Below are 11,853 nucleotides of genomic sequence, written 5' to 3'. Positions count from 1 at the left end.
TTACCTATATAATTTTCAGCAGTTACACGATCAAAAATTTAAATAATCATTGGTGGAATGTATTGGAATATACAAAATTGATTTGTAGTGTTATCACAAAGACACTGGAAAAGTAAATATTTTCTGACAAAAATGGGGCCCCAAAAGTTGACTATATTTCATCACTGGGGTATACATATTGTAAATGATCCTCATGAAACACTGAATGAAGCGTAACCATAAAGATGGTTCTCCTAAAACAAGTTTACAAACAAAATCACAAAGAGAACTCCTACAGTAGTTTGGTTTCTACTTTTTATTTGTCACTGATAGGTACATCACGGGAAATTGTTAAAACAAGGACCGCCAAAGTCAAAATTATACAAAGAAATAAAATACAAATGAAATACCTTGATCATACAAAGAGGATATGTCAGCTGATATAACAGTTACTGGGGTTTATATATATATATGACTGTTGAAATTGTTAAGTATTTGCTGTATAATGCAGTATGATAAAAGGTATTTTAGTGTTCTCCTTCTCAGTAAAAGATGTAACAGCATCAACTAACTGCACAAAGATATAAATTTCACAATAAGTTAACAGGCAAGAAATTTTATCATTTAATTTTCATTAAAAAATAAAAAACCTTTGTATGATTATTTCAATAACTAAGAAAAAAGTGTATAACTCATACAAACATTTATCAAGATAATCAATATTAAAATTCTGTACAAATTTAAAAAGCAAGTTGTAAAGTCTTGTTTCACATGTAAAATTGAAACTTAAAAAAATCAGAGACATGTTATATTAATATGATTTAATGCACAGTTTATTGACTGCCAATTAATTAAAAGGACAATCATCATTGATGTGATAACATTTCAAAACTTGGCATTACACTGTTAGTAATAAATTTATCCCTTCAAATCTTTCACCCATGAACGACCCCCCCCCCCTCCCCTCCCCAACCCCCCAAAAAAATAAATAAAAAAGAAACATGAAAATCCCTGTCCTTGGCTTTTTGGACAACCAAATGACCTTTAGTATATATGATTTTGAGACATCTACTGGTATCATTAAAATCTGTGATCTTTACATTAATTCCCAAATTGTACAATTAAACATTATTAAGTTCTTCAACAAAAGGGATAAATCTTAGTGCCTTCTTTAAACTAAACTGTAAGCATCCACAAGGTTGCCAGACAGAAACTTAAATTGTACATAGACATAAGAATATCTGCAAACAATCTTCAAATTTTGATCAAAAGGCATAGGAAGTCTAAAATTAATAGACATAGGCACCTATAAACGTATCCAAGTTTTCATATTTTTATTTTTTTTCAACAGAAGCAATTGTCTTGTGTTTTGATCCTGAAGAGTCTGTAGATGGCAGAATGATAAAAAAAAAGTTTGATTGAGACAGTAGTTCATGTAATAAAACCAGTGTGTTTAATAAAATATTTTAGTCTTACACCAGTTCATACTCCAATAGCAATCCTTCTCTCTCTCTCTCTCTCTCTCTCTCTCTCTCTCTCTCTCCTGTGTATTGTTTCTTGACTTGTGAGATAAACAACAAAAATTTGTCAAGCTGAACTTGCAAGACATTAAAAGAGTTTTAAAAAGCATTGGCAAACACTTGCTAAAAAGAACATAAAATGAACGCAGATGACTCTTAAGAACAAAAATTCTCAGCCATGCACTTTATTAAACATTTTGATTTATATGTACATGAACAATTGCACCAAAATATAAATGCTCACAGTGATCTAAAATGAACTATATGTACAACCCCTGACTTCACCCAAACATGTAAATTCTCCAGACAATTTAGCACTGTTTGTTCAATCTAATACCAGCTGGTACAATTAAATGACTGTCATGACTCTCACATTCATCCTCACCCTACCCACGGTACAAAACATGCATGCTTTCATACACTTGAAACTATTTCACACAAGGAATAAATATACATGTTAATATACAACTGAACATGTTCCACAACTGCTCAATTCTTAATGCATTTGGTATTCAACATATATTGTAAAATATTAACATTCAATTAAACATTCATTTTGCTAATTGAAATTTATTCTACTTGCAAACCTTCTCAGTATTAAAGCAAGATTAGTTTATATCAGTATGATATTTTTAAAAAATATTTGAATCTAACTAAAGATTTTAAACATTCGCTTAGCAGTTAAAAATGAATTATGTAAAGATTTAAAGTTCTATGAAGTCTAACCCTTAGATAACAATGTCCCAAGCATTTTTTGCATGGAACAGTTACACAGAGATTTGACAGATACCAAGATACTGGTCACAACATGTCTACCCATTCAATCTAGTGGACAATGTCATGAGAGGTAGGTCAAGGTCGCAGATACCAAACTCAAGGTCATGCTTGGTCATATTTGCAAGTACACTTCTTACTTCTGTTGTTAAAAGAAAGTTTTCTATTTGCTCCTATTAGGCAAAACACCATTTTAACCCCCCCCTTTTTTTTTTTAACTTGTGACCTTTTTCTCAGCCCCCCACCCTTTTGGCATTTTTCAATTAATAAAATAATACAACACTTAAAGTTAGTACAAAAATCATCTGTTTCCAAGTTTTTGACTGATTTTTTTAAAGCTATCCTTCAAACCAAGACACCTATCTTTTTTCATAAAATATAAACTTTCTGCAGCAAAACAAATAATGCTTTTAAATTATCAATTAAAACATACAGTAGTTTTGAGATAAAAATTACATATTGCCTCTTAAAAGGTAAAAGTTAAAAAAAAAATTGAGTATAATACAAATACATAATTCATAACAGAGATAAATACACAAAGAACACACATATTATCCGTACTTCCGTGCCGGTATATGATACTTGGGTTTACTTAAGCTGAGCAATAAAACCACTTATCTACGAAAAGCTCGAGTTACAAAATCTGTGTCACAACCAACTTAGAATTGGCGTCAGAAAACCGAAATCACAACAAAACCAGTACGCTGTAGGAACGTCCAACAACAATGGCGTCGTCTGGTACCCCTACCTCCTGATTGTGTCCTCAGGCTCGTGTCCTCAGGCTCCTCAATTGTTCCTCCGCCTCCAGGTTTTGCTCTACATCCCTGGCCCAGGACTCTCTCTCTCTCTCCTAATACCATCCCTAGTGTTAAGTTCCCAGGCTGGGGCTAGCTGTGGACCCTTTGCTTTTCCCTTTGGTTTTGACACTGGCCAACTGCTTCATCAGATCTCGATTCTTTGTCTGAAAAAAAAAAATCATTTTTCTTGCTCTTAGATATAGTCAACAAAATATTATACTGAACACTGCCCTGAAATATAAGCAATATTTGGGTCAAGTTAAAAAATCAAGAGGATTTTACAACTTAAGCCCAAATATGGCAAGTATCATTTCTTTTTATCCTGCAACTCATTTACAAAATTACCCCATCTCATCATTATCAAGAAATAATAGTAGATCTTAGCATTTAATATTTTTTACAATGGTGAAAACAATCAATACAACCTTTGTGTCACAATTTACGTCCATAATTACTTTCCATTCATTTTGTGCTATGTTTATAATGTTACTAATTTATTGTTAGAGTTGCTTTCCATAGTTTAAAGCTCACTCAGCCGGTTTTACTAGGCGGGTTCTAATCCCGTGCATTTAAGAATTCAGTCTGGGCGTAGCAATTGGAGAGAGCGGACGTTTTCTACCAGCTCCCTCATTTCATCCTACATGTAATGTATAAGTATTTCTGACCAGAGTCCAACTATTCTGGGTAAGTTTGTTTTTATTTTAATGAAACGGATTTAATGCCGTATTTATTCCTAAAATGGCCAGATAATCTTGTTTTATATTTTCCGTGAGTAATTTGGAAGTATTTCGAAGTAATGTGTGATAATGAGTATTTGCTCATACGGAAACTATTAAGTAAAAGTATGTGTATTGTTGTGATGTAAACATATGTTGTATGTATTTCAGAGTAAGGCGCGTAGTAGTTGCCGTAAAATAAATGTATTTATGTAGTACACAAGTATATGAAAGTGAAGTACGTGTACGAGTCTAGTGATTGTGTAAAGTAAAGTATATGTAGTAAAGTAGTAAAGTTCTGTACAGCAAAATGTGCAAATATAAGTGTAAATACAGGAAAATGTAATGAGTAAAGTAATGCGCAGTAAAATGCAAGTATGAGTAAAATAATGTTATCTGTGTATTTATCATTTCATTTATATTTCAGATCCCTTTTTGTACCTTAATCTCAAGTGTGTTGAAGAATTGGAAATTTATCTGTAAATTATCACCTGAATAAAAGCTACGTAAACCTATTGAACGTTATTATTTTGGAGCCGCAACGCCACCCGGCGACACTTTGAATACACCCTTTATTAATTATTGGCTTTGAAAAGTAAGATGTTTGGTCATGTTTAAATCTAGCTGCAGGACTGTAGCTCCCGGTCTGAAAAAATTCGGATGGACGACCTGGGAGCTACAGTTCCTCCCATAGTAAAAAACTGCAATTTACGGCGCACAAAAAATTGCGCTAGTTTTGGACTTATTAACCTTATTTTCATACAAATTCTGTACAAATCTTTGATCCCAAAAAATTCCTCGGACATTTTTCTACAGATATCGTCACTTCACTTACTTCTGATAGTCTTTTAAACACCATCACCAGCCCTGTAAATTAAAGAGGTGCAAGTTTGTTTACATTTAAAAATGGCGACTCTCGATCTCGACGTAAATTAGCATCCTTCTTTTTCCGAGGTCGGTTATCATGTTTAAGAGAAGATCTGAGGCAAGTGTAGTGACGATATCAGTAGTAAATTTGCTGAAGAATTTAATGGTACTTATTATTTTTACAGAATTTATATGAAAATAAGGTTAATAAGTCCAAAACTAGCGCAATTTTTTGTGCGCCGTAAATTGCAGTTTTTTACTATGGGAGGCACTGTAGCTCCCAGGTCGTCCATCCGAATTTTTTCCGACCGGGAGCTACAGTCCTGCAGCTAGTTTAAATCAATCCCCCTTTCCTCTTGGACTCTGCTTGAGTACACATGTACTGACCTGGAGAGCGTCCAGGGACTCGGTGTGCTGTTTCAGCTGAGTCTGCTGCTTTATGCGATACTCCTTCTCCATCTCGTAGAGCTGAGCCTTCAACTCGGTGATCTACAAACAGACAGGCACCATTATATACAGACATACACCATAACACATACAGACACCATTACATGTACAGACATACACCATTACATATACAGACATACAACATTACATACAGATATACACTATTACATATATAGACAAAGACCATTACATGTACAGATATACACCATTACATGTACAGACATACAACATTACATATACAGACATACAACATTACATACAGATATACACTATTACATATATAGACATACACCATTACATGTACAGATATACACCATTACATGTACAGATATACACCATTACATGTACAGACATACAACATTACATATACAGACATACAACATTACATACAGATATACACTATTACATATATAGACATACACCATTACATGTACAGATATACACCATTACATGTACAGATATACACCATTACATATACAAACATACAACATTACATATACAGACATACACCATTACATATACAGATAAACATCATTACATATACATACATCCACCATTACATATACAGACACCATTACATATACAGATATACACCATTACATATACAGACATACAACATTACATATACAGACATACAACATTACATACAGACATATACCATTACATTTACAGACACCATTACATACAGACATACACCATTACATACACAGACATGCACCATTACATATACAGACATACACCATTACATATACAGACATGAACCATTACATATACAGACATACACCATTACATATACAGACATACAACATTACATACAGACATACACCATTACATATACAGACTTTTACACTTCATTTTTTGAGCCTCTCTAGTGGCAGCCAATTTTTTGTCTGTTGTTGATATTAAAAAAGCTGTAACCTTAACACTTTCACCTTTTGTCTCTCTAAAGCATTTTTTTACTTTCTATCTGTTGTTGATTATTTTTGTAAAGAGAAGTTTACACTCACATAACATGTAACGGTTACACTTTACCTTTTTGTCTCTCTCCAGCAGCTGTTGATCTTTGAGCTGGAGCTGTTTTTTGGAGGAGTCGAGCTGCTCCTGTAGCTGTTGTAGCGCGATCAGATGTTCCGAGCTGTGGGGATCCTCAACAGGCTTGTCCAGGGCACTGGCATTCAACAGTGACAACGACATACTGCTACCAAGTCCAGAACTGTAAGAAACATACAACTATACTGATACTGAGTCATAGAAATATATTAGTAAGATACTGATACAAAGTCATAAAAACAGAATAACATATTGCTTCAAGGTTCAGAACAGTAGACTAACATAGAAATATACTACATGACCTATTGAATAAAAAGTATGGATTCATAAAAACATAGAGATATGCTGCTGTCAAGCCAAAAAAAACATAACTACATACTGCTACTCTGCAGGTAATGAAAGGACAGGTGACACAAAATCATTTTCTTCTAAAAAACATTTTTTACAATAAAAATAAATCAGTTTATATCAAGTTCCTTGTTTGACTAGCATTTGATAAGAACAAACAGCTCCATGAAAATCCCAGCTGCAGCTGATCCCTGAGTCTATAATGAGATAACAATATTGGTGTTACTTTTGGTGCTTACCTCTTGGTAGGTGTTAAACCGTTGGCGTTATTTTTGGAGTCCATTCTGGACACCTTGTTGGGTGGGGTATCTGATGGAGTATTTGGTTCACTGGACCTACAATGAATGACATCAGAAATCAGTCCATTTTAGACAGTAGTGTGTACATCAGAAATCCTTTAGGCCAAAACAAAATTATTGTCTGTTTGGGATTGCCTCCAAACTCATTGAAATATCCCACGCTGATAAAATTTTATAAGCGAAAAATAAAGAATTTTTATAATCATGTTTATATGGAGAATTTTATTTCTTACCAATTTTTAACTAGTAAAAACTTCAAGTTTCCAAAAAAAAAAAAATTCCCTCCCCCCTCCCCCCCCCCCCCTCCTGGGTCTAGAAACCTCCAGGCAGCAGTTCCATACAAACATTTTTTTATGGACGGCCTTACTATCATTATCATTCTGTGTTCTTATTACCAAAATAAAAGTTCTAACATCTTAGTCAGTCACGGGCAAACTCTTACAGAGTATTGTAAAAGTTAGTTCCCTTGATCATCAATTTGGTTAGCCCATGAATAATCATGTCTTACCATATGGCAGCCATTGACCACAACTCTAACACACTGAGTGTTCCTAAATAATGTCAACATTCATACATTGATAAATTGCAGCAAGAATGGTAGATCAAACAGATGACTTTGGTAGTTTTTACAGTAGACGGAATGATAAAAATATTTTCAAGAAGTAAATGCTTCTAAAATTATAAACGATTTAGAATTCCAAAAGTAGGTCAACGTGTCCTACTTTTGGATTATGATGCACTTTTTATAACAAAGATGTACTGATCATCTAACAAATTTATGGTTTTAGGCCTAGCAGTGCTCAAAATAAGACCCAAACACAAAAAATAACAGATCTCCGTATGGGACAGGAAAGACCATACAAAAATATTTCTCACTGATAGACAAGGAAAACCAATATGGCTTACTTGTGTTTATGATGATGCTTGTGGCGTCCATGAGAGCGCCTGTGGTGATCTCGGTGGTGTTTGTGGTGTTTATGGCGGTGACTGTGACCGCCAGCACTGCTGCTGTTTGGTAGATCGGAACCTTCCTCTGGAAATTCCAACTTCTCTTGGTCTCCTTGACTACCGTTACTATGACGACTGCTAACACTGCCTATATTGTCATATTTGGAGTCCTCAGATTTGATATTCATTATGCTGTCAAACTTATCATTTTTGTCCACTTTTTCTTCCGGGAACTTTTGCTGGGTTGAGGGAAGACTTTTTCTTGCTTCTTCCTCACGTATCCTCGCTTTGGCCAGAACCCGTTTATATGCCAATGTACACAGCCAACACAACAACTTTCCATCAACCTGAAAAAAGTTAAATTGTCATGTCAAAAAAATAAAGGCGAAAGAGGGATAATCAGAATAATTCATTTATCTTTTTAATTTTCATCAGTATACCCTATCAACATTTTTAAATACTGGCATAAAATAGATTACATTTATTTTTCTAAAATGTTTATATCTACGAAGAAAACTGGAATAACTTAGTTAACATAGTTGACAGGTTGGATAGCTCATATAACTAATTCACTAACTCCTTCCAATCAAATCAAGATGATAACATTTAAATCTATCAAATCTTTGTGTAAATTTTCCATCTACAATTACAACAAAAAAACAGGCTATTCTATTCTCACCATAAAATAGTTTTCATTCTATCCGCCCATGGTAAATAGTCATCGAGACTATTCACTGGGGGCGATCAATTCCCCTTAATTTTAAACTCGGAACACCTCTGATGTAATCTGAGTCGCTACATTAAATTTGAAGTCTGATAACTCTAGTTTTTTTTACATTCAAGAAAATGTTTGTCTTCAGTATAATAAAATACTTATTTACTGACTATTTGGACAAAAGCAAGTTTATTATCCCCTTCGACAGCAACTATTCCCCTAGGCTTCCTCACGTGAAATTGTTGTTGTCTCAGGAGACAATTACGGTATCTTGCCACGGTCCTCATAGGTCCTCATAGCCAGTAAACAGGTACTGTAAATTCCTATTTAAAGGCGAGGAATTAATATCTGCCTAAAATCGCGAGAAGCCCGTCTCATGAATTTTAATTTTTGGACATATGTAAACTACATGAAACTATGATAAAATTTCGGCTTTCGTAATTTTATGTTCTTGCAATTTGATGGAAAACCGTCGAATCAGGGAATTAAGTTCTCGTATAAACAAGGAATCTACAGTACATAACATAACAGTTTAGACAACATGCTACAAGATGGCATCTCACTTTTTTCCTGCTGCCGTCATTCCTATCGAAGGCGCACTTTTGTTTGCACTGTTCACAAGTGGAAGGCGGGCCCCATTTCCTTTCAGCGTTTGTACACCTTTGACATTTGAACCCAATGAAAGCAGCCAGGATATTACAGTATTCACAGACTGTGGGCTAAAGAAAACATCAAAACACATTACAATTAGTCAAATACTTTTTTCTATTCAGGCATATGTTTTTTTCATTGACATTATTTTTATACAAACCCTTAGTGACAATGAAATTTACTTTCATATTACAATATGTACTCTCAAGTTCCTGAGCAAATAAAACAAGTTTATAAGAAAACTCTTACATTTTAAAGGAAATATTAGCTGTCAGTGATTTTATTTCTTCCTTGGTAAATACATGTACCTAAAGACCTTCAATCTATTGTAAGTTTTATCTATTGATTGAAAACTACACTAGCCTGTATTTTATATCAAAAGTCAATCATGGTAAAAAAAAAAGAGATGCCGTCTTAGTTTGAGACATGTTAACATTAAGAGTAAAATTAGAAATCCTACGACAGATTTCCAGGCCATTTTCCAGGAGGGTTTACAGGTAGATTTCTACTTCGGTTTTCACTTAAAAAGTGTAATCATCTAGGATAATTACCATGATATATCTAGGTGCGTGAAACGCATATCCATAATGTACTTTCTATCATCACCAATATAACATACTGATGAAAAATACTCAACATGTAGGATATAGATGTACATTTCAATCTCAGAATTTCTAAGCTTTAGTTACCTTTCCATAGAGTTTGACGTTTTGTGTACACTTCTTGCATATTGAGTTGATGCTTCCTTTCCTGTAGAAATAAAACCCACACAATTTAGACTATATATATCAGTATTAACAATCTGTAAAGTTATCATAATTTAGCTTTCAGTCAAAGAATGGAAAAGAAATATTATCTTCAACTCAGATATTTTAAATAAAAGGAAGTGCAGAAAAATAGTTGGCTAATTCTTGACAGAAAAAAAGTCCTGAATAGTTGTTTTCATTGAGTAAAACATTTAAATGTTACAATATTAAGTTACAAACATAATTTCATAAATAGGTTACAATTCATTGATGAATATATTGTAAAGGTTCTTCCAACTACAGCAATCATCAACTAATTAAAACTAAGAAACCTGACATACTCCTCCTGTTGGAACTCTCCTCGACAGTAGGTACACTTCACAACAGGGTAATGGTTCCTACAGTCCTACAAAACATCAAAATATATTATAGACGAATTATCTCAACACTTGTTTATCATCGCAACAAAAGATATTAGAAGTTATTTATATCTGTTAATATACAGTACCACATAGGAATTTGTCTCAAACAATTAAAATAATTTTCTATGATATATAGTGATTAAATTTTCTATGATATATAGTGATTAAAAGATCTTTAAAGTCTATAAAAGTCTATAATAGTCTGATTTTAATTTGTATCCTCATGATAAACATGAAAAACAATATAGAATCTCTCATTGATATTATTATTTAGCCACTTCACAGTAACCGTGGTACAGCTCTCTTGTAGGGTAAACTGATATTTGGCAAAGATTTAGTTTGTTGCCAAAGTTTAAGTTAGTAGATGATTAAAAGACGTAAATGAAACAATTAACGTTATGTCATATTTCACTAAAAGCTATGTTATTTTGCCCTGCAAAAGAGCAGTACCGCAGTTACCGTGATTAGGATTGAGCAAATAGCATCAACTTTAAACAGATATCTAATTGTTATTACATTCGTTATTAAAATTATATAAAATTTGTTTACAATTTACCTTGGTAAGCGAGGTAAGCAAAACAATATGAGGGAAAAATTTTTTTTCAGTGATCTGCAGGATATTTATGAATGGAGGTGGTCATAAAAATAACCATATATACTTATTCCACTGTAAATCATTTGGAGTTTAAGCTAGCAAAATGCTACATATAATCATCCAACACTTTGTAAACACAAAGATCAGAAGGATGAAAAACACAAACTTTTAGGTATGACATACTTTACAAAGCTGTTCGCTGGATGATAACTCTTCAAAAGGGTGTCTTTTATGACATTTAGTACATGCAAACAATGCAGCCATTATACATATGCACGATCTCCTCTCAAACTAGAAAATTACAAAAGCTTCTGTCTGTGAACTTGAGATTAATTATACACCGGAAGTGTCGGTATAAACCGGAAGTATTGAAAGAAAATATAAGTTAAAAATTGTATATTTTTATAAATTGGATAAGATGAAAAATACTTTTAGAATTTTTTGCTTAAATAACATTAAATAATAATTTATAAAAAATAATTTAGAAACATTTGTCTCCACCAATGAAATCGTGTCTTTCATTGATGTTCGGCGGGAGTTTCCCGGATGTTGTGATGGCCGTTTGATTTTGTTTACATCCAAATGATATCATTTTGCACAGATTAGCAATAAATATATTCAGAACGATGGAAGAGTCATATAACTTGGTAAGTTTTTAAGTTTTTTGCAATTAATTATAGTGTTTGTCTATTTACATATATGTGTTATGCATTCTGCTAAATTAATAATCTTCAGGTCCATTCATGTCGGCTTAATTCCGAATTTCGTCTGCATTTTACAATGATAAACGTTTTTGGGTACTTGAAACAAATATTTTTGTGATAAAACGTTTGTATGTCAGGGACATTAACACCGTTGCAGTAGGTACCTTAACAATATATGACCATCCCATGCAGAGTTCTTGAAATCTTTCTTCTGCTGTCAGTCATTTGGACTTATTCTCTTTTGAGAAGTGGACAGGCATAGCCTATATCCACTT

At 33.3% G+C, this 11,853-nt stretch overlaps 1 protein-coding gene across 2 annotated transcripts; it reads right to left on the bottom strand.

The window, feature by feature from the left end:
• Nucleotides 1–275: 275 nt before the first annotated feature.
• On the bottom strand, nucleotides 276–11,221 carry LOC128183559 (protein FAM76B-like). Of its 2 annotated transcripts, none has more exons than XM_052852609.1 (9): nucleotides 11,058–11,221; nucleotides 10,190–10,263; nucleotides 9,801–9,861; nucleotides 9,024–9,179; nucleotides 7,704–8,092; nucleotides 6,738–6,833; nucleotides 6,133–6,313; nucleotides 5,041–5,142; nucleotides 276–3,234 (listed from the first exon to the last, which is right to left on the bottom strand). In XM_052852609.1, the coding sequence occupies exons 1-9, from the start codon at nucleotides 11,136–11,138 to the stop codon at nucleotides 3,142–3,144; spliced, it is 1,233 nt and encodes a 410-aa protein (XP_052708569.1). In that variant the 5' UTR covers nucleotides 11,139–11,221; the 3' UTR covers nucleotides 276–3,141. The 2 variants fall into 2 exon arrangements, with proteins under 2 accessions (XP_052708569.1, XP_052708570.1); XM_052852610.1 differs by having other exon boundaries at nucleotides 10,199–10,263.
• Nucleotides 11,222–11,853: the final 632 nt, after the last annotated feature.

This window comes from Crassostrea angulata, chromosome 5 (assembly GCF_025612915.1).
Source record: "Crassostrea angulata isolate pt1a10 chromosome 5, ASM2561291v2, whole genome shotgun sequence".
NCBI classification, from domain to species: Eukaryota; Metazoa; Mollusca; class Bivalvia; order Ostreida; family Ostreidae; genus Magallana; species Magallana angulata.
This window is presented reverse-complemented; position numbering and strand designations above follow the sequence as displayed.

Bases quoted from the DNA above. Each gene is read 5' to 3' on its own strand.
- LOC128183559 (XM_052852609.1), bottom strand. From the start codon at position 11,138: ATGGCTGCATTGTTTGCATGTACTAAATGTCATAAAAGACACCCTTTT. The intron at 8,093-9,023 runs GTGAGATGCCAT...AACTTTTTTCAG, and splicing joins ATGACGGCAGCAGGAAAAAA to GTTGATGGAAAGTTGTTGTG. The intron at 5,143-6,132 runs GTAAAGTGTAAC...GTCTGTTTGTAG, and splicing joins TGCTGGAGAGAGACAAAAAG to ATCACCGAGTTGAAGGCTCA.